The 24,666-nt window shown below is 35.5% G+C and overlaps 1 protein-coding gene across 1 annotated transcript in view; it reads left to right on the top strand.

Moving 5' to 3' along the window:
- LOC111055293 (endoribonuclease Dcr-1) overlaps window positions 1–24,666 on the top strand; it is an 81,655-nt gene that overhangs the window by 42,370 nt on the left and 14,619 nt on the right. Inside the window, 12 exon segments of the mRNA XM_039432380.1 lie at window positions 53–225; window positions 1,590–1,768; window positions 3,754–4,007; window positions 5,428–5,836; window positions 9,747–10,029; window positions 14,324–14,530; window positions 14,857–14,965; window positions 17,134–17,372; window positions 21,473–21,583; window positions 21,585–21,644; window positions 22,257–22,455; window positions 23,396–23,550. Of these exon segments, the coding sequence (XP_039288314.1) occupies window positions 53–225; window positions 1,590–1,768; window positions 3,754–4,007; window positions 5,428–5,836; window positions 9,747–10,029; window positions 14,324–14,530; window positions 14,857–14,965; window positions 17,134–17,372; window positions 21,473–21,583; window positions 21,585–21,644; window positions 22,257–22,455; window positions 23,396–23,550 (2,378 nt within the window).

Below are 24,666 nucleotides of genomic sequence, written 5' to 3'. Positions count from 1 at the left end.
TTAGTAATTCATTTAGTAGTACGTTTCTCTAGACGAATAATTTGTATTTCAGATGAACAAGGTGTAATAGAAGTTGACTGGGATTTCTTGGATGTGATATTTGTGCGTAGAACCGAAGTTCCCCACGATATTCCCGATGAGCAACGTAAAGACTTCGCCTTTGATCCTGCCAAATATTTGGACGCGGTTGTCATGCCTTGGTACAGGAATCAGGATCAACCTCAAGTAAGTATGACAATATAATCACAATTCTTAAGTACTCTAAACTTTTGTACTTGTTCTACAAGGCTTCCATTATCTTATTTTTCACTTCAATTACTATTTTTTGAATTATTAGATGATTAATGTTCGATTAATGCCACATTATCTTTCCTCAATAGTTTCATATCTCTGAATTCATTTTTTATTATTTATTGATAAATTTCCCAGTGAATAAGCTAATGGATAATGTGTTTGTTATAAAACTCGAAATTCACAAATCACACAAATGAATAAATTTTGCAATAGTTTTTTGACCGAAGTGAAGCTGAGGTCTTAGTTTCGACTCCATCGGCTTTTGTCTGTTAGTTTGTTTGTACCGCAGTTACAGTCGCAGTTATTGTCCGATTTGGATGAAATTTGTTATGCGAGTTCTTTAGAACAAGGCGCAGAAACGTATGTGTAACGATTTTTGATAAAACCTCTGGTTTTTTTGTAATATTTAAAAAACTGCAAACTAACCTCAATCCAGAAAGGATGTGTCCTTGAAGATACAGCAATTCATTTCCATACTTTTTCGCATCTATTGTTACGCGCACATGGTGGTCGAGTTGGTTAGACCGTGGTCTGTCACACTGTGGGACCCAGGTTCAAATCTCGTTCCTACCAGATTTTTTTTTGCAGATAATACTAATATTGTTTTATCTTATTCTAATAATATCTCATTATAAAATAAATTATTATGATTAGATAGAATAATTAAAATTAAATTGAATCATCTTATTATTAAATTGATTTATCAAATTAATTGGATAAATTATTTTTAAAAAAATCTTTATTGTATTGGATTCCAATACTGCAGTTGTAGAGAAAAATTTGTATGTAAAGGTATAAAGGTGATTTTTTTCCTTTTTGTGTAGTTGAGAAGTTGATATTGTGGTAATTATTCACATTAAATTAAAAAGTCTAAGAAATTGTCAAAAAACCACAGATTTATTGATACTTAGAAATACCGGTTTCGGTAATTACACCATTGTCAATCTCTGATAAACTCTGATAAAGACCGAAACCGGTCCAAGTATCAATAAATCTGTGGTTTTTTGACAAATTTAGTCTTTTTCATTTAGAAGGTATTTTGATATAAAGGTTGATAGGTCCGGTGTCCCTGGAAACAGTGTCTCTAGCACTTTCAATGGAGAAAATAATAGATGACAATCATGGCTAAATCTTCGCAATATACTGTACTTACTGTACTGGCCCTTCTCATTAGATTGAAAGCTGTATTCATGAGCGAGGTCTACTGTTCGCAGAACTACTATTAAACTTGTTATGCTCTGATACTGGAAATTTGACAATAAAAGTTTCTTATAATGTTTCTGCTTTTATTCCAGTACTTCTATGTGGCAGAAATTTGCAATCATCTGAATCCGAAGTCATCATTCCCAGGATATGATTACAAAACATTTGAAGAGTATTATTACAAGAAGTATGGCTATTTGATACAGAATTGGAGTCAGCCTCTGCTGGATGTGGATCACACGTCGGCCAGACTCAATTTCCTCACACCAAGGTCATAGGTCACACCTATTCAACTCATTCTTAACATAAAATTATACTTGTGAGTTCCAAGCAAGTTACTGGGTGCCAGATCTCTGACCGTTTTGCTTAGTAATAATATTAATTATGAGAACTATAACTATTTAAATACGATATTCTTAAATATTAAATCTCAATTTTATATTTTCTTTATTTTTTGCTGAGAATGATGAGCACATGAGCTCTAGACTTATGCATGAGTTATGAGGCGGATGATGATGAGGAATGAGATGAGATGACCTACAGCTTTAGATGGGTTCTGAACCAACGGAAAGCTATTTTTAAACTCATAAATGACACCATTGGTGTTGTAATTTTACAATAAATACCGGGTGCTTCAAAAAAATGTATACACACTTTGAACTTTCATAGAAAATTTATTTACCGTTCTACAAAGTTAAATTTCAGGAAAATAGAAAGCTGAAAGTCCAATGTAAATGAAACATAAATAACAAATGTTGATACGGTTTAAATTGGTGACCTGCAACATCAATACAATTCTGAGTACGAGTTTCACCACTGATTCTGTACATCGTATCAAAACGTCCAATGAGATTTCTCTTCACACTGCTTGAATCTCATTCCAAAGAATGTCTAGGTTACGTGGTTTACGTTTGTACACCTCATCTTTTACTGTGCCCCACAAGAAGAAATCCAGTGGTGTAAGGTCTAGAGAGCGTGCTGGAAACTCGATTGGCCCCCTGCGTCCTATCCACTGGCCTGGCAAATTTTGATCCAGGTAAGCTCGTACGTCCCTGTGATAGTGCGGCGGAGCACCATCTTCTTGAAAATAAAAATCATCATTACCGTATAATGCACGAATGTCAGGAAATATGGAACCAGCAAGCATTGTTAGGTAATTAATACCAGTTACAGTGCCTTCAAATCGAAAAGGTCCAATGAGTCCCCTTGAAGACAAACCGCACCACACATTTACACCAGGCAAATTTACAGCTTTTTCAATTGTAATGTGAGGATTTTCTTCACCCCAGTAAACACAATTGTGCCTATTGACAGTTCCATTAAGTTTGAATTGGGCTTCATCCGATCAATTGTTAATCTTGAAGGTGGTTCTGTATCATACTCCCTTCTCCACTGTCTTTGAACTTCATTTACATTCTCAAACTTCCAGTACCACTTAATAACCTGCTTACGTTCTTCAAAACTCAAACGTACGTCCGCCATTTTGATATTACAAATATTCCAACTAACAATATAACATAGAGGGACGATTATGCTGCCATCTGGCGAAGAAATATAACATTAGCATTGTAGAGCGGTAAAACTACGATTGTTTAAAGTGTGTATACATTTTTTTGAAGCATCCGGTATTATTACATTTCTGACAACATACCAGTGTTTTCATCATAAATGGTGTTGAGGAGTTCGGTTCTTAAAGTGGTCACCCTTACAACGTACCACGCGCATGGGGCTTGAATTATCGATAGTTTATATCAGCGCAACCACGAATCCAACAGCTTCTCCATCCATAAAACATAATATTCTACTAGTTGGAGGCGTATGGATTTTCAAAAAAGTTATTATTCAAGCAAGAGCTGAGCAACAGGTTTTCGAAAACTTTTTACTGATGATATTTTTCCGAATGTCTCTTTTCAGGCAACTTATTATTAAACTATCAAACAGATGTTTGAATGAATACCATTTTCAAGACTGCTATTTTGAGAAGAAAATAATGAACAATGAATGTGAAGAATGAACGGTTTTCTCTCAGAAAAGTTTTTTATTTTGATAGATTAATAGTATCCAGAACCCAGAATATTTAAATTGTTATCGAAACGTGTTGCTCAGCCTTGATGTTTTTGTAATTCAATTGAATCTAGAGAAGATTTGTGCTAATTCATTAGCATCTGATGTTCTATCAATTACAAAATTAAATAATGTCTACTATGCTTATTTTAGGAGAAACATTTTCGTTAAATGGTGAGTTTGGTTTTGTAGATACGTGAATCGCAAAGGCGTAGCCCTGCCGACCAGCAGCGAGGAGACGAAGCGCGCCAAGCGAGAGAACCTGGAGCAGAAGCAGATCCTCGTTCCCGAACTGTGCATGGTGCACCCGTTCCCGGCATCGCTGTGGAGGAAGGCCGTCTGCCTCCCCTGCATTCTCTACAGAATCAACGCTCTGCTATTGGCTGATGAGATCAGGACCACCGTGTCCAGGGAGATTGGCCTCGGAATTATTCAGTTGGATCCCAGTAAGTTTGATAATTCAGCTGTTATGTATAAGTTTGTTGAATTTGAATTATGGCAATGAAGTCCATCTACATGTTCTATTTTGAAGAGTCAATCATTCTCAAAGAACTTGAACTCATTAGGTTGATTGAATAGAAGCTAGCAATTGCTAAATCTAAGTAATTTTCAAGAAAATGCTGGGATTCGAGTCAGCTGTATACTCTTATATGTTACTAGATCCTAGTTTTATTCATTCGACTCATGATGACGAGTTTGATGAATTATAACTATAGTTAGATGAATCATAATTAGAGTAGTATTTGTAGTATTTAGTTTATTCGGATGGTTGACCGAGCGAAGTGAGGTCTAAGATTCAAGTTGACGGTTTTGCATTTCTCTTTATGTTTATATGTTCCACATTTACGGTGAAACGCGGTAATAGATTTTCATGAAATTTGACAGGTATGTTCCTTTTTAAATTATTGCGCGTCGACGTATATACAAGGTTTTTGAAAATTTTGCATTTCAAGAATAATATAAAAGGAAAAGGAACCTCCTTCATACACCAATATTAGAGTAAAAATCAGATTATAGAATATTATTCATTATGAACCAGCTGTCGAGTGGATTATAAATTGCATGCAATTAATATCTCAATGTAACTTGGTAAAAAATCAGCTGTCGTGTGGACTATTAATTGCATTCAATGAGGCATGCGATTGATAACTTGAAATAGCATAGTATTTTCTCCCGTCTTTTCTCTGCTTTCAAGTCGGTAAGCTTTTGATGATAGTAGCATTGTCGGTACAACAACCCAAACAGCCATTAGTTTTTTACACACCAATATCTCGCCGACACGACAGGACAGGACATAATTTACTCTGATTAACAGTATTAGAGGAGGCTGTAGTTTATAACTGCGCGAGGTCTACTGTTCATAGAACTACTAGTAATTTACGTCTCTACTGGAATAATGTTGTGATTATCGAGTTTGTGATTAATTTCTTGGACAAAGACAGTCTGTAATTTTAAAAGATGAAGAAAATATGTCAATGATATGAAAATACATGGATGCCATGTATTTGCAGATTTCCGATAAATTGGATTGTTTGCATAATTAGATCGTAAACTGAATTCAAACATTTCTTAGTTCAAACTACAAATTTATTTAAAGAATGCATCCATAGACTGTTTCAAACTTCCTGTCATCCAGACTCTAAATTACACCGTCCAAACGGTCCTTAATGTTTTGAATGTGCCTAGTATCATATAACATAAAAAACCTGTCCAGTTTTCGAAAATTGGATTAGATCATTTCAAACATTCTCAGTTTATTTGAGTGCTAAATTTGTTCTTTTAATTTACAGATTTCGAAAGATTTACAGATCATTTCAAACTCTCAGTTTATTTGAATGCTTAATTTGTTATTTTTTAAATGTACAGATTTTGATTGGAAGCCTTTGGATTTCGGCTGGAGTCTAGCAGACGTTCTGAAGAAATCGAAAGAAGACAACGAAAGACTTGCGCAGGCCAAGATGAAGAACCTGGCAAAAATAACTGATGGCTCAGAAGCTAAAGCGGACGAAGAGGCCAAACAGGAAGACGAGGAGGAGATGAACGAGACGAATGAAGGGGAAAAAGCGGAGAAGACAAACGAAAGCAAGGATGAGAAGAAAGAAGAGGATGAAAATGAAAAGTCGAAAGATGGAGATGAGGATGAGGAGGATGGTGAAGAGAAAGAGGAGGAGAAAGATGCGGCTTGGATGGAGATTGGCACCTGGTCCAATGAGATGGCGATCGGGGGAGCCTTCATGTTGGATGATGCCACTATCGATCAGTTCTCATCTATCAGGTTCGTCTTCAATCATTTTCTATTCAGTTTGTGAAATTCTATTCATTTTATAAATGAAAATGTTGAATTCGTTCATCAAAGCGTTACCATGGGCAAAGCATAGGCTAGTAGATGAACCTTGGGATAGGACACCCTTGGGATAGGTACACTACCGTACCACACTGTGCCTGATTAAACGGTTTGCTCAAACCAGTCGTTCACGTAGTTCTCTGTCATCAGCTACAGGGCGTTAAAACACATACATTTTTTAAGATGTAGGTACACCTAGTACAACAGAATCCAAACATGTTAACGGTTCAAAATTTTGACCCATTCATTAACATGTCGATAAACCTTCTATTTATGTAGGCTTATATTGTATTACAGAGATATTCTCTATTAATATAGTTGATATAATATTATACCGGGTGATTACAAATGAAATGAGACAGTTTGAATAGCTTGTAGAGAATTTATTATTTAAAAGTTTAGATCATTACTTACATGATTACATAGAAGAGTTCTTGAAGTTTTTATTGAAAATTTACAGATGTTCAATGTGTGCACCATTTGCAACACGACAGATATCAACACGGTAGTCAAATTCTGACCACACACGACTAAGCATCTCACGGTTAACTGTAGCAAGAGCATTTGTGATTCGTTGTTTAAGATCATCGATATCAACAGGAAGCGGTGGTACGAAAACTCTGTCTTTTACATAGCCCCACAAGAAAAAGTCGCAGGGCGTTAGGTCCGGACTACGAGGTGGCCACGGCTGAAACACAACGTTTTCCTCACTTGCACGGCCGATCCATCGTCTAGGAAGATGTTCATCCAGATACTCTCTGACGTCTGAGTACCAGTGAGGCGGAGCTCCATCTTGTACAAAAATGAAGTTACAACTATCTTCATGGAGTTGAGGCATTAACCATTCGGTTAACATGTCCAGATAAATTCTTCCGGTTACTGATTCTTGGAAGAAGAAAGGCCCGTAAACCTTTTCACAAGATAAAGCGCAAAACACGTTCACTTTAGGAGAATCGCGTATATGCTGTACAGTCTCTCTTGGGTTTTCTGTTCCCCATACTCGTACATTATGTCTGTTAACTTTTCCACTAATGTGAAAAGTGCATTCATCACTGAAAATTAGGCGATTAAACAATGTGTCGTCATTTTCAAGACAATGTTGCATCTCTTGACAAAAAATTTTACGTACAACTTTTATCATTGTCATTTAAACTTTGTACTAACTGCAATTTATAAGGTGTCATTTTCAAACGTTTCCGCAGAATTTTCCACACAGTAGGTTGAGGAATTTGCAATTCTAAACTCGCTGATCTAGTCGATTTTCCTGGACTTCGTATAAAAACATCGCGAACACTATCAATTTTTTCTTCTGTAACAGAAGGTCTTCCAGTACTCTTCTTCTTACACACACATCCACTGCTTTCAAAACGTTCATACCAGTCATAAATTGATTGCCTTGTTGGTGGTGGTTTACCGTATTTTGTTCTGAAATGACGCTGCACAACAGTAACAGAGTTTGTTTTGGCTAATTCAAGAACACAATAAGCTTTCTCCACTTGAGTAGCGGCCATATTGCTAAACTAAACTGGCTGTTGTAACACGGAGCAGCCAACAATAGCCAGCAACAGTTCTACCAACATAAACTTTAAGAAATTCCCTACAAACCTATATCACTTACTATGTTGAAATACACCAGTTCAATTTTGTACAGGCTATTGAAGTTGTCTATTTCATTTGTAATCACCCGGTATATTAAGGTATTATTCACATTATTTGTGCTAAAATAAAGCTAGGAGAAAAAACTGAAAATTTGCAAGAGGATTAGTTTAGGAAACTATGCACTTAGAAGGATGGCACCCATTTGCAACACAGTAACCCTAATCTGTTTATTTTGCCACTATACACGCACATATTGCATATGGAGTTGAAGTATATACAGGGACAAGTATAGCTAATTTAAACAAAATACTCAAACTACAAAAATAATCAGTAAGAATAATTTTAAGTATTCATAATAATCAACAGTCATGTAGGTCACTATTCAAGATACTGGGATTTATGACTGTGTATAGCCTTTACATCTACAGAACAATTTTACGTGTAAAATGTAACGAGTACTCATTCATTAGGCAATCAGATGTTCACAGCTGTTGCCATACAAGAAATAGAAATGATTTCATTATAATGAAACATAGAAGAGAAAAATTTGAACAAAGTTCAGCATATATGGGAATGAATTTATGAGGTACCTGCCGAGTAGCATCTGAAGCGAGGCGGATAGGGCAAGATTCAAAATCGAGTTAGAAACGTATAGTTTTGAAGACTTTTATTGGGGGAATTAGGGATACAGTACCTACCTTGATTATTATGGTTTCTTTATTTGTTGTGTTTCCTTCTATCTTTATTGTTTATATGCTTTAGAATTATTAGTATTGTTTAATGTAGATGACGCATTCATGTGCAATATACATTGTATGTCTTGAATAAAGAGATAGATTATTGATTAATTGATTGAGAATGATACTGAATAAGATAATGAAACAAAAATGTAATGGATATAATTATTAGAAACGATGTTCTAGTCATTTGACAATAGAGTCCAAGAAAAACTTAATAACTAGAAACACCAAAATTTGAATAATATAGCTTCCTCAAATATTGAATTTATGTAATTCGTATAAATTTTAATTTCCCTTGTAGAGTTTTAATTGTTATTGTTCATTGTTCTCAGCATATTGAAGCCATTTATAGATCTTCTCATCAAGCACTTAACAACTGTAACCCAACAACATTATTAGATATGTTTCATCTGAAGAACAGGTGTAGTGTTTTGACACTGAAATTTCACATCTTTGTTCACATTTCTCACAGTACAGTGTTATAAATTACTAGCTTACCCGGCGAACTTCGTATCGCCAAAAAGTCAATGTATCTCATGTCACACTTGACTTTATTTGGTGAATCATGAAATTTATCTGACAATATTTTCATTTACATCTCAATACGGACTTCCTATGTGCTTAGTCATGCAGCATTTATTATTCCGAAAACATATTCTTCTAAATCAGTTAGTAGTAATATCTATGAGTAGAGTGTTGAATTGAAAAAAATAGATAGGTTAAATCAGTGTTTCAAAGATGAATTTAATGTTTTCATAGTTGTTGATTGTCAATAGATGGTCCAGGAAATATGCGATGTATGATGATGAATCACACAGAATTCCATATTCTTTCCATCTTCCATTTTAAGATGAATATATAAGCTAAGCTAAATTCAAAAAAATGGTAAATTATTCTGCTATTCTTCAGTAATTAATGAATGCAATATGAACAACAATCTTCCATGAGGTGAATAATTTTTTCCCAACATTTTCCAGTTTCTCAATGATAGGGGAGTGATAATTATTTGTATAGGTCTTCTAAGGTTATCTACAGCTGGTACCAATCAAATACAATTCAACTCCAAACTTCCGTTTCAATACCAGTACACAGAGTGTACAATTTATCACAGAGTGACGTGTTTATTACAACTGGTAAGTTTAGATGCTAAATCATATTATTACAATATGATCTCGAATCATGATCATCTTTCCTTTCTTCGGTATCCGCTCGGCCGACAATTTCGAAAACATAGGTCTGTAAAATTGATTAATTATTATTAGCCCCCCCTATTAAAATTTCTGGTCAGAATCAATCCCCAATATTCACATAACATATTCCCAAAGTTTCATGCCGTTCTGTCAAGTAGTTTTCAAGTCTATAGGGAACAAAAATACAAACAACACACAAACAGAGATTCATTTTTATTTATATAGATGAATCATCAAAGGTATTTATTTATTCATTCAGCTATTCATTTATTAATTTATAGGTTTATTCATTTATTTATTGTTGTTTTTTAGATACGGTTCGCCGAGCTGGGAGATGGAGGCGGGCATGGACTACTATGACTCGGAGGAGTCAGCTGACTCGGATGACTACTCGGCAGATGAGGAGCACTCGGAGGCGGGAGCAGGGGGAGTGGGAGGGGGAAGACCAGGGGGGCTTCGCATCATGTTCAAGAGTGACTTCCTGGCAGAGGCCATTGATGATGACGACGATGATGACGATGACACTCATTCGGATGACGGCAGCCTCGCAGCCGACTGGCAGTGGCACGACGAGGAGGTCATCGGCGATCTCGAGGTTGGTTGTCAAGCAATTTACCTTTCATTAGCTTCTATAGTGAGCTCCACTATATAATGCCAGTATTTGATCAACATTGGTGTTGCTATCCTTATCACGTACACCCTGAGTGAGTACCTTCAGAGGTAGGTGATTGATACCCAGGTGTTGCTCCTGGACGAATTAGCTCAGTCGTAATGTGGGCGGGGAAAGGAGGCAAGTCGAAGTTCCTCTTCTTTCTTCTCTGTACCTTAGCTGGTTAGCTGGCGTGGACAGCACCTCCTGGTGCTTCTGACGGCGTGAAGGTCGCTCTCTACTCTGATGTCACCACTTCGAGGTAATTTTGTATTGACCCTACGGCCTCGGTTCCGCTTCAGTATAGTAGGAAGAGGAAGGATGGACGGGAGGGACGGCAGCCAACGGGCCGCTGTGCCCGGAGAGGATAGACGGAAAGGGACGGCAGCCAACGGGCCATTGTGCCCTGGGAGGATAGGCGGAAAGGGACAGCAGCTAACGGGCCGCTGTGCCCTGGGGGATGGACGGAAAGGGACGGCAGCCAACGGGCCGCTGTGCCCTGGGAGGATGGACGGAAAGGGACGTACAGCAGCCAACGGGCCGCTGTACAGGAGGGACGGACGGCAGCCGACGGGCCGCTGTACCAGGAGTGGAGGACAGGGACGTATGGCAGCCAACGGGCCGCTGTACAAAGAGGAGGAAGGTTGGGAGCGGAATGCTATGGTCTGGGGCTCGTCCGGCGTTTAAATACTCTCCTAAAGTAGAGGGGATGGAGATGCGCCGCCGCCAGAGGCGGTGAGAATCGTCTCGATGCGCGGAAGATGGTACGCCATCGGTACCCTCTTTATCTCCGCGTTCAGCCAGCTTTGCTGATAGCCTAGCGTCTTTCAATAATATTATTAATTATTTAGCAATATTTTCCCATCACAATTTTTCTTTGTGACATCCTTGTCTATCCTTCGACAAAGCAGATTGCCCTACGTATAATTACGAATTTGTATAAATTCCTATTTGGATTAATTTGTGTCTGTTGATATAAAATAATTTTATCCTTTTCAAGCTCCGCAACATTGCCAGATCGTTTTCAACAATTTATAAATATAATTAATTAACAAAATAATATCGGGGCACCGAGCTTCGCTCTGGAGTAAAGAGCATATAAAATGTATTAGGAAATAAAAAATTATAATATATTTATAGTTCATACAGGAAGGTTCTATCTAATCACAGTGGATTGAGATTAATTCCCAGAGGAATGCAACAATTTCTCTCACAAAAGCATGTTAAATTTTAATCCAAATCAGAGAAGACCATTCCAAAAAGATAGCTTATCAGATTGGTTCTACTGGAATTAATCAGGATTAAAATTTAACCGGCTCTTGTACAACTGGCACTGATTGAATGATTACAAAAGTTCAACAGCTGAGTCAAAATTTTGTCTCAGTTCCACACACATGCACTCCCTCACTCACTTCCATCATCAACAGACGACAAAATCTCCAGCTGCTTTTCCAAGGACGTATTTATCCTTTTAATGTCCTTTAGCGAGTTATCCCAGGGTTGAGACCTAGTGCAATCGAATTTTTTTATCATAAAACTACTTTCTTCCAAATTGCGCGAGAATCGTTAGAGCCGTTTTCAAGATCCGGTCACATACAGATATATAAACATCTAAACATATAAACAGAAATTGCTCGTTTAAATAGTATAGGATTTAATCTCAATTATTAAAATTAATATTTAAATCAATGAAAAATATTTTTTCCTGATGACTAGAATATAATTGATTATTTTTAACAAGAATGAACAGTTGATATTACATCAGATACACCAGTTTCAGCTCTCCTCTATAAATTTAGCTTCTTTTCTCTCTTTTGTTAACATCTATAATTTAACTATCAGTTCTTTAGTTTTACAAACCTCCTGTCCTTCTTCAATAGCTTAGCTGTTTTTTACCTTTTTTGTAATTTTCTTGATTGTATTTTCCTTAGGCTCACGATCAGAAGAAAGTCTTGTGAGCTATTTGGTTCTTTTAATATGTTTATGATGTATACAAATTATTGTGTGCTTTTTCTTTCAATTGTTGTGAAAGTGAAGAAGAATCAATAAATTATTGACCGAAGCGAAGCTGAGGTCTTAGTTTCGACTCGATCGGCTTTTGTCTGTTTGTTTGTACCGCAGTTGGTATGCAAGTTCTTTGAAACAAGGCTCAGAAACTTATGTGTAAAGATTTTTGATAAGACCTCCGGTTTTTTTGTAATTTAAGAAACCGCAAACCAACCTCCATCGTGAATGTACTTTCTTGAATCTAGCGTCTTTGAAGATACAGCAATATTCATGTTCCTACTTTTTCGCCTTTATTATCAACAACTCACCCTAATGTGGAGAGCTGGAGCGTTGGATCTCGTACTGTGGGACCCAGGTTCGAATCTCGTTTCGACCAGATTTTTTTTGCAAATGATACCTTGTTTTATCTTATTCTAATAATATGAATCATTATAAAATAATTATCATGACAATATTAGAATTATTAAATTGATTTATCAAATTAATTGGATAAATTATTTAAAAAAAACTCTTTATTGTATTGGAGTCCAATACTGCAGTTGTAGAAAAAAATGTGTATGTGATTCCAGCGATAAAGTCGAGTTTTACGCTCTCAATACATAAATAACTATTCTTGTCTATGTTACAGATAAGTCAACTATTTTAGTTGTGGACTATTTTTATCATTATAAAAATTAATCAACTAATAAATCAACAACTATTTCAGTTGTAGACAATATTTAACATCATAAGCATTTCTTCAATCTCCAACTTCTTTTATTCATAACTATCAGTTATTATTTTAGTTATTTTTTAACTGAATTATCAGTTTATCAGGTACAATAATTATTGTATTGTATGCATTTTTTGTGCATTTTTGTGTCGCTCTAAAGTGTTGATTTTTTCCCTTTGGTATGAGATCGGAAACTGATTTGTGAGCATTAACATTCTGCATAGGCATAACAAGCCATAACATTGAATCAGGACCTCCTAAATATTCAGTATTGAATCCACTTTTAAGTGGATTGAATCCACTTTTCAGTGGATTGAATCCACTTTTCATGAAAAACATCATTAGCAACCTCCTGTCATTGTCACCAACAAACCCATCTTATTTAGAATTATTTTCCGTCTCACCATCGTCTGTGAGACGATTGTAAATATGGAAACGATATAAAGGTACCTCCTTGATAAGTCCGGTGTCCCTGGAAACAGTGTCCCTAGCACGTTCAATGGAGAAAATAATAGATAACAATCATGGCTAAATCTTCACAATATACTGTACTTACTGTACTGGCCCTTCTTATTAGATTGAAAGTTGTATTCATGAGCGAGGTCCACTGCTCGCAGAACTACTAGTTATAATTAGTCTATTAATGACAGTGGCAAGGCAGAGAACCGGCAACGCTGTTGTCCTATCTTTCTTCACCGCCATTATAACGTGGACCTCACTATAGGCACAAACACATTGCCATTCAGTGTATTTTTCATCTGCCGTACATATTGCGACACAGTGTTGCCTTATGGAATATCTCATTGTTGAGAAACATGACCGTCTAAAATTGAAATGATATATTGTCATTTTTCATTATATACGTATTCACTGTACAATCCATCGCACAAAACAATGAAAATTACAAAATAATTAATAACAATGTGTTAGGCAAATTTCTCTGTGCGAATCCATATATAATATTATAAAGAAAAGAATTGGCTTTCAAACTACGGAATAGAAAATACACGAATCACGTCTGAACTACTAGACTGATTAACTTGAAATTTTGCATATATATTCTTAATTTACCGATTATGGATGGTTAAAGGGCTATTTCAAATTCTTCAAGATTTCAGTAGGTCAAGTTTTCAGTTTTTAATTAGACCCTTGCGGAGCACGGGTTACCTGCTAGTTGTGAATGAAATACAATTATCAGAAAGTAATAGAGCTTATTACATTAGTGTCTAATATTTGATTTTGAACGTATAATTACAAATTTGTATAAATTTCCATTTGGATTAATTTTCTGTTATTGAGTTTAAAATATTCAATCCATTCATTGTCAATACAAAATTCTAGTAGAAACAATACACATAACATATTTTGGAATCCCTTTAGCTATAGCTATTCAAGGGAATGCTATCAAGACTATGATGATAGATAGGCCTACCTATTATTTATTATTTTAATTTTCTGTATGTCTATTGTTACTGTGATCACAAATTCAAATAATTTAATCAATTAATTATTTGTCAATAGGCTGAAATAGAACTGGAAAGCAAGAAATATGGAGAGGCGGTCGTCAGAAATGAAGAATACATCCGCAGAAGCAACACGTTCCTGAAGCATGATGAGTGCTTTGTGATTGCCAGGAATGAGGCGTCAAAACCGCAAGACAATGATGCGGCAGCCACTGAAAGGAAGGACCTGGGATTTGCAATTAATGGATATTCCATGCCAGAAAAGGTAAACCTCTATTTAAACTAAAATCTCTCAATGATATCATATAAACTTGAATACGTTTAGTGTGATAGAGGCTTTTCTCTTCAATGTTGATTAAAACATTTCAAATAAGATAAATTTTGAGGAGATAATAAATTATGGTTCAGTCTATTTTGTATTTTAAACTCACAATTTTCGTATCAAAGATGTTCAATTCACATACAGTGCTAATAATCTGGTTGTAATGTTTAGTGAGTCTAAATACGAATTTAACTACTTATTGATCCGTTAGATTCTAAATGGTTATCTATTCTAATCTTATTTTCAAAAAATCCTTTAAATGTTTGCAGATGATGGATTGCGGTACAAGTGATAGTGGCGTATCACTAGACAGAAGCATAGACGGTTCTAGTAGTTCACTGGGCAGTAGTTCAATGTCTGACGACTTGGACGTACCAGGTGAGACTCAAAACTATTCATTTATCTTCCAACTTAATTACTGGTTCTTTAAATTTAAATAGCTCAAAATACAAGCTTCAAATGCTCTGATGTGGACTGTATAAAACGAATCAAATCTTGGACTTGAATAATATATCCATTCAGGAAAACCACATACAAAGAACATAGAAAATCAGAAAAGGTACTCACCAAATCCAAAATCCAAAATGGCATGAATCGATTTGTTTGCCTACTTATTTGAGGTGAAAGGTGAACAGTTGGATAGGATAGATGAGAGGAAGAGAAAGGTAAAATTATGCAAACCGATTTATCCAAAATGCGATTGTTAAAGTTGGTTCCTTGCTGTTTCCCGGTTCTAAGATGGAGTTTATTGTCTGGATATTTAACACTAGGATTTGAATATTGATAGAAAACAAACCTAAACTTGCGTTCTGGCTTTCACTTTCAATAACTATTACAAAACGTAAATAACTTTTCACATATAACGAAATAATACAACTTATTTACACAAATATAAATATATAGGTCGAATTTCCTATAATATTAAACGACACGAATAGGAGTTATTAAATTGAGCCGAGATACTCAATTATAGAAGGGATGCCACTAAACGACGACAAAGCCGGACGAATTTCCTGAATCTTAAAGCCTCGACAGTGAGTACTTAGCAGAACGAGAGCTTAATTCACACTGACTCGCGAACCGGCCGATGCCTGGAGCGATAAATTGATGAGTAATAGATATTATAAAATTATAGAAACTCTCCTGCCATCTGGCAGTCATTGAGCGAATGAATACAATTCAAATGGCCTCAACATCAACTATCTATATTTTTTATCAGTTATACTCTAAATTCGATTGTACATTTTCCTGTCTTTGAAATAGGTAGAATAAAAATATCATCCAGTACCCTTTTATATTTTATATGCACTAATAAAATATAGCAGGGTACTGGATGATGTTTTTATTTTATTTCAATAACAGTAGTAGATATAGAAAGTGAATACTATAAGAAAAGTGAAAATTTTCCTGTATATATTGACATGTCCAAATCAGCTTGCAGAACTGATAATTTTTGTTTTTCTCAGGACAGAACATGTTGGAAAATGAATTTAATTGATGATCGAAGTAGCCTAATAATTGTTTCAAGTGTATAACAAATGTATAACGCATAATAAATCAGTTGGTGACATTGGGCTTAAGCTGTGACATTGGTGTGTAAACCATTGATAGTAGCCTGAAATTGCAAAGCTCGAGTCCATTACGCTTTACATTATCAATTTATTTAACCATTTATTTTCTTTGGCAAACCGAAATAATATTTGGAACAGGAAAAGAAATGAGGAACATTTATATGCATAGCTATAAATTTCGATTTCAGATAAAGCAAATAGCGAGTAAATTATCGGGTTTGTGTCCGGTATCTGTAGGCTGCACTCTATCCACTAGACCACAAATCACTCATTGTATTCAACCATTATATTCAACTGCTTATTAATTTTTAGAAAAAAAATTGAATTGTGAATGTTTGAGTTGAGTGTATCGTAATACAGAACTGATAAAAAATATAACGAATAAGTGTACTTTTATGTATATTGATTTATTGAAAATCCAATTTCAAATAGTTATATCTAAAACATATGACAAGTTCGACAAGTTTCTACGTGAGCACCCTTTGTTGCACATAAAATATCTTGACGATATTCAATTTCACGCCATATATTGTCAATCTGGAGTGTTAATTCTCCGTTTTAGTTTATCAATATTACATAACTTCCTTGCTTACAACTTACTTTTCACGGTCATACTTCAAATGAAAACGTCGTTGAACGGTAATAAACGATTGTCTGCTTTCGTGAAACAACAGAACGCACATAGCTTTCTCTTGACGCTCCTTACCTCACACCATTGAGCCGACTGTGTTTCTATGAAGGTCATCACAAATTATAGAAGCTACACCAATGTTTGCCACAAAAGTAGCGCGCAAACAAGCGAGCTATTTGTTTTGTTTTTTTTATTCACCTATGAAATGTGTTCAATAATTTTATTCATGCTCACCCTGTAGTTTATATATATGAACTGATATATGTTTGCAGATGAACTAACTAGTGGGTGCTTATTAAGTTCTAGGAAAATGATAGAATTATGAGTGGTTTTTGTTGAATTAGCAGATGAGCTGACAAGTGGGTTCAGCTTCGACAGCCAGCCGGCGCTGGAATCGCACCCGGGACCGAGCCCAAGTGTGCTGCTGCAAGCGCTGACCATGTCCAATGCCAACGACGGCATCAACCTCGAGCGACTGGAGACCATCGGCGACTCCTTCCTCAAGTTCGCCATCACCACCTACCTCTACTGCGTCTACGAGTCTGTTCACGAGGGCAAGCTCAGTCATCTTCGCAGCAAACAGGTAACCAATATAATCTTCATTATACAGGGTGTTTACGAACTGCCTACCAACACTCTAGGGCATTGTTCCTGGGTAACAAACATATCTAAATATCTTATTTAAATTGTCCGGAATTCTTCAGCTATTCACACAACTGCCATTTTGCTTTTTCACTTATTTTTTCTGAATAATGGTTGAACGTACGAAATTGAAACTTTGTACGATCATTTATAACAACTAGACAAAGCTAGAAAAAACTATAATAATTTTTCAAATTCATGAAACAAAATGACGGCCATTTAAAATTTTGTTTCTTAAATATCTCAGAAACCGATGGTTTTACAAAAACTCTACAAGAATAACTTTTTTCAGTAAATTTAATAACCTTTCGATTGATACCAGATTTTTCTAAATTATATTTTTGGACAAATATTAACTGAGATATGGCAGCCTTAGTGGTAGGTGACCATTGAAAGTGTGATGCAGTGCAAACCAAGGCATGCTAATAGAGTCGCTACAATGATGCAACAATCTCGATTTGCATTGCATGTTAATTGTAAGCGATTTTAGGCCATTTCAAACAATAAAATAATGTTACATAACCCTCTAAAGGTGTCACCAACCACTAAAGCTGCCATATCTCAGTTAATATTTGTCAAATTTAGAAAAATCTGGTATCAATCGATAGGTAATTAAATTTACTAAAAAACTATTATCCTTGTAAAGTTTTTATAAAGCCAACGGTTTCTGAGTTATTTAAGAATCAACATTTTAAATGGCCGCCATTTTTTTATGAATTTGAAAAATCATTATACTTTTTTCTACCTTTCTCTAGTTGTTATAAATGATCGTACAAAGTTTTAATTTCGTACTTTCAACCATTATTCGGAAGAAAATAGGTGAAAAAGCAAAATGGCCGCTGTGTGAGTAACTGAAGACTTCCGGACAATTTAAATATGATATTTAGATATGTTTATCAGTAGGGAGTTCGTACGCACTCTGTATACCACAGTGAGGTCCACGTTATAGTGACTCGTATTCGAATTTATTTATTATAGTATTCGAATAATATTGGTGTTACCATCTTTGTCAATCGACAAAGCAGAAAGTGCTATCCTTGTCTTCGCAGTGTTGCCAGATCGTTTTTCAACAATGTAAAAATATATTTAATTAACAAAATATTCAATCTCAATTATGAAAATTTATTAAAATATCATTGAAAAATATATTTTCTTGAGTAATAAAATATAGTTGATTATTTTTAACAAGAATAATCATTTAATATTTCATAAGATATACCAGAATCAGCTATTTTCCATAGAAGGCAGTGAGTGGCAAGGCAGGGAATCGGCAACGCTGCTCTCGCATCTTTCTCCTCTGTCTATAATGTGGAGCTCACTATAGTCTATAGTACCCTTTTTTCTGTTTTCGCCCATTTATACCTACAAACGAGGTACCCAAACAAGGATGGTATATAGGTATAACATTGATATACACCTACTGCATATAATAATAATAATAATAATAGCTTTATTGGCATTCATGAAATGAACAAAAGCCTCTCAATATTGAGGTAATTTTTGGTTGGCAGTTACTAAAAAAAAATCTTGAAATAACAAAATTTACAAATTGTCCATGATTGTTTGCCACCTTCTCCTATCCGTGGCTGTTGTCGGCCACATATCTCCTACACGCTGAGCGATCTCGTCCCTCCATCTAATGGCTGGGCGTCTTCTCGTTCTTCTTCTATCGCGCGGAATCCATTCGGTGCATATCTTTGCCCAGCGTTCCGGTGCCATCCTCGCCACATGTCCTGCATATTTCCATTTGACGAGATGCGCTTCCTTTTGGAGATATTTGATTCTCACCTGCTGCAGAATCTGGGTGTTTCTGACTCACTGATTCAACCGTAGACCAAGTATGCTCCTCGACATTTTCGTCTGGGTAGTCTCGAGTCTCCTATCTAGCTGCGATGTCAATGACCAGGTCTGTGCGCCAAATAAAATTGTCGGGTATACTGCATATACTCTCCCATAAACCTACCTCGTATTTGGTGAATAAATAGAAGACAAGATCGACATCATGACTATAGTTTGTATAAAATAAGTTGAGACTAGACCTTCTATCCGAAGAAATAACAGCGTTGCTAAATTACTGTGTTAGACTATGACTCTCAAATTTCGACGACAGAATTGTATGTAGAATATCTTCCCTGTTATTCCAGTCAGAAAAGTTTCAGGGCTGAAGGGTTGAAAGAAATTTTAATTTCTTTGATGAAATCGAAATTATCGCAAAAATATGTATTCTTTTAAATATAAATACTACTTTAATAACTATGGGATGTCGTAATAAATAAGAATTTTGTATAAAAAAATAACTGAGAGAATTTCTCCTTTCGATTGGTATCTAGATATTTCTTATCTGACCTATAGTTTTTTCTAATGAATGTTTATACTCGTCAATAGAGATATTTCGAGCAGAAACCATGTAATTTTCAAAATCCTTGAAACTTTCTTGTTTCAAAAGATAAATGGGTGGTAGAAACGAAAAAGTTGGTCAAAAATTATTATTTTTTTTTAAATTCAATTGTCAAAATCAATAGTAGTAAATCAGACCTCTCAGGAGTTTCAAAGTATAGGAGAGCGGTTGAATTGTGTGCCACCAAATTATTGACCGAGCGAAATGAGCTTCGAGATTTGATGAAATGATCCGGCGGGACTCGAACCCTCGACCAGGTAGCGCTAGTAGACTGAAAGGTACAACGCCTCGTCTATCCTTGTTGGGTTTTCTTGGAGAAGGATATTTTGGTTCTCCTCAACCCCTTGAAGTAGAATTATAGTGTAAAATTCAATTCAACAAATTTTCAGGATTACTTCTTCATTGCCAGATCCCGGGAATCTACTTCACTTATCGAAATCTAGGTACCAGATGTAAAGTTTGAAAACTTATTTGAAAATGAGAATTTTTGAGAACGTGTTGAAATTTGAAGTACTCACGGCTTTTGGGATTCACGAATTCTCACGGCTCTCTTTTGCTTTCTAGATTGATTTTTCCACTACTCCAAAACTAAATGCTATATTGTATAATCGACATCAAGTATCCATGGAAGACCCTCAGCAGAGTCTGACAACTCACCACCCTTCTCAATACATTCAATGAAAACATCACTGTCGAGATTTTATATGAATGTGATCTGCTTGATTGGCAGGTCGTTGACATAGGCATTCTAAAATATGGAGCATTTGCTTCATTTTCTATGAATAAACGTGAGCAAAACCTTTTGCTCATGCTCATCAAAAAAATAGTTTGAGCATTTGCTTAAAAGTAAAAGCTTATACTCAAAATTGTATTAATAAATTAGAGCATTTGCTCAACTTTTGAAGAAAATGCTTCAAAAAAGGTGAGTCTAGTCTAGAGCAGCTTTTCACCTTTTGCTCATAGTAAAATGGCTCAACTAATTCGTATGAGGAAGAGGAAACTATACCAGATACGATCACAACCAATAGTTGAGAACTATAAAACTCTTTTTAGATTCAACCATGATATATATCACTATTATTCCTACAAAAGATAGCCATCACAAAATAGGATATAGGCATTTAAGAAGATGAGACTGTAGACGATTATAAGAAGGCTATTGATATTATAAGATTATGCTGAAGATCATTATAGAGATGACATTTTTTCACGCTATTATTTCAAAATTCTAAACTCAACTAACCTAAAACTCAATTCATAAATAAAAAACAGAGCAGATGACGCAAACACAAGCGGTGTCTCCTACTTGCATATTTAGCGCTTACGTGAGCTATAAAAACAAAGTAAGGCCACAAAGGCGAATCAGCTGATGAAAAATCTTTAAAATACGTGAGCATTTTCTCCAGAGTTCAGGAGCATAAGGTAAAGCTTATTCATATAAAAATGAGCAAATGCTTATGCTTCTACATAATGATCATGAGCAAAAAATGATGCTCCATGCTCTTGCTCATATGCTTTGGTTTTATTCATATGGACCATTGAACAGCAAATGGCCTATTATAGATCCTTGTGGAACTAGGCATAGTATAGTTAGTTACCCATTTGGAGAAGTAGAAGATTAATGATGTTTGTGTTTTGTGTAGGTGAGTAACTTGAACCTGTACCGGCTGGGTAAACACAAGATTTTCGGAGAAAGCATGATTGCAACAAAGTTTGAGCCACATGATAACTGGCTGCCTCCTTGCTATTTTGTTCCCAAAAGAACTAGAGCGAGCTCTGATAGAAGCTGGCGTTCCTGCCTTCCAATGGAATCAGGTGAATAACTTACTTTCCAATTTCAAATGATTGAATATTCAATTCTTATTTACTTTAATAATATTATTCATTTATTGTACAAAACATGATAATAATAACATGGAAGAAAAACTAGGCTGAGCCTGTACCATTTCTCTTCCAAATTTTGATAATGTTTCAGTATCTTTAAAATGAAATATTTCTCAAGTTGATTTAAATGCATCAGTGTATTGTTCTTGGAAAAGTATTATCAATATGATTTTATTTTTTTGTCTATCTTCGCCATATTAAAAGTTTAGCTATTGTTCGATAGCAAGGAATAGTGAGGAATGCTTGAATATTAATCTCCCTCTGTAAGTGGACAGAACAACGAACAACGAGCAACGACTATTTGTAGTTTGTCTATCCAGATCTCAACTCTATTAGTTTTTATTAGCCTAATTTACTGCACCTTAAAAATATATTTGTGCAAGTAGAATCAACCCAATATTTTATGCTGCGATATAAGAATATTTATTCTACTTGATAAGAATTATATTAATCATTTTTAAAAGATAATCTTCATCCAAATTTGAAATGTGAACAAAAATGAAGAGCAAGTCTGAAGAATAATTGGATTGGATTGAATGACAGGCAGAGCTGCCATCTCTACGTGACATGTCGACTGAGGAAATCAACGCAATTGTGAAAGAGAGAGGAGAGCAGCTGCAAGGCACAATGACGGACAGCCCTCTCTCTGTGGAGAATCTGCCCTGCTTTGTGCCCTACAACCTCATCACTCAGCACAGCATCCCCGACAAGAGCATTGCTGATTGTGTTGAAGCACTTATTGGTAAGTAGGCTAGATCAGATGTGCACGTTGACATTTTACGAAAGCATGCCAATTAGATACACCACACATGTACCAAGTAAAAGTTGATTTCAATATTTGTATTGTGAATTGTTGAAAATGTGACACTGATGGTAATCGAATCATTGATCCGGTGGTTCGGAACCAACCCAGAGATGTAGAACCACTCATCTCTTATCATCACAAGTTGAATTATTCATGCACAAGCATGGAGCTCATGTGAGCATAACCTTCAGCAAAAAAAAAAAAAACACTGAGACAGTGGTTGCGTCTGAGCCACTTCGATCTACTGAGCAGAGCATTGAGCTATCACATGCGAGCAAGTCGAAATTTGATCGGTCAATTATTCTAAAGAATCTAAAAGTAATTTTGAATTCTGGATCCGAGTTGGTCTACATTGAGTGAGGAAGCTATCCACAAAATTTGGTGTTCCAATTCATAAAAGTTTTCTTGGAATCCGAGCTAAAAAATTCTTGGTCACAATTATATCTAGGCTACTCTCTTTTTATTATCTGTCGTGAGATTCACAACAAACTGTCCGCATTTTTTGAATGGGAAGCATCGCCGTTAATCATCTAGAAGATAAATATCTATCACAATATCACTCTGTAACCAGGCCTCTGTGTAGTACCGTGGTGAAGGTTTCGCCACGGTACTACACAGAGGCCTGGTTGCACAAAAGCCTGTTAATTTTTAATCATGATTAAATTCCACGAGGACCAATCAGAGAAGGTTTTTCTGAGAAGAACGCTTCTCTGAAAGGATCCTGTGGCTTTTAATCGGGATTGAAAGTTTACCGACTTTTGTGCAACCGGATGAGAAAGTTGTTTGATGAAAATTGAACTCACCTTGTTTTGAACGTTGTTCGAGCAATGTGAAGCTACTAATGAATGCAATTGAGTGGTGTTTATTACGATTTGAGGTGCCTATTTGATCGAATGTGGGCCGAGAGGTGCGCTGATATTCATGTCGTGGCTGGGAATCAAAGTGCTGCCCTGTGAGGAAGTCAAGGTCACCGATGACACTGCTCTCGAGAGACCCGTCGGCAGTCACTTGCCTGATCAAAATAACATGCAGGTAATTGCCATCAAATTAGTACCTAGTGTATATCAAACCATTTTATGCTTCAATTCTGAATTTAAATACTACTTTATCCAGTGATATTTCGTTGGGTATATAACTCATTGGAGAAAGTGCACTCAAAGTGCACTATAGACTCTACGTGCACTTAGTTAAGTGACTATAATAAATTATGGGCTTCAGTCAGTATATTGTAAGACAGATCGCCTGATTTGTTTTAAACTGTAAAATTCATGTCTTTTCTGAAAGAAGTCCATTGTATTTATCAATTAAAAAAATGACTTCAGAAAATTGTATTTTCTAACTAAAATGTTGAATATTAAATTAGTTTGAAGATGTTTATTGAAGGGGTATAATTACTTCCATCACACTCCTAAAATGGCGGATGTGAATTTGGAACTTTTATATTGATAATTTTTGTTTATTCCCGATTGTAAATTATCGTAGAGGCTCTGTGATCTACTTTTCCAGGATCTTTTGTTCAATAATAATTGATAATATACAAGATGTGGCAGTCGAGCGGCACTATTTTAGGTGTCAAAATGAAATTTTCAGAACATATTTCCTATTCATATATTCCAACAAATCGTAAGAACACAAATGTAAATTTGAGTTTTATAGGGTAAAATGTTTACTTCTCGAATATTACTCCAGTAAGGTGGCGATCATCATTTTGCACACATTGTATCACACTGGAGTTCTCACAAATGCAAAATGATGACCGCCACCTTACTGAAGTTATATTCAAAAAGTAAAGATTTTTCTGTATAAAACCAAAATTTCCATTTGTGTTCTTACGATTTGTGGAAATATATTACTTGAAAATATTTCCTGTGATTTTTATTTTGATACCTAAAATAGTGCCGTTTGACTGCCTCACCTTGTATTATGCTTTTATATTCTATCATCTTTGTATGTAATAATTCAATGATCCTTTGTATGCAATGGATCATCTTTTGTATTCAATAATTTATAGAATCGTTATGATTTTTGTTTGTTTGTTACGTGTAATTTTGGATATTATTATAATTATTTGTTGGGTTAAGCTGCTCAAGTGAGCAGAGCAACAGGTCAAGTGCAACACAGAGCAACATAGCAGTGCTACACGTCATT

This window comes from Nilaparvata lugens, chromosome 7 (assembly GCF_014356525.2).
Source record: "Nilaparvata lugens isolate BPH chromosome 7, ASM1435652v1, whole genome shotgun sequence".
In the NCBI taxonomy this organism is placed as follows: Eukaryota; Metazoa; Arthropoda; class Insecta; order Hemiptera; family Delphacidae; genus Nilaparvata; species Nilaparvata lugens.
The sequence above is the reverse complement of the archived record's forward strand: the minus strand, read 5'-3'. Positions and strand labels throughout refer to the sequence as shown.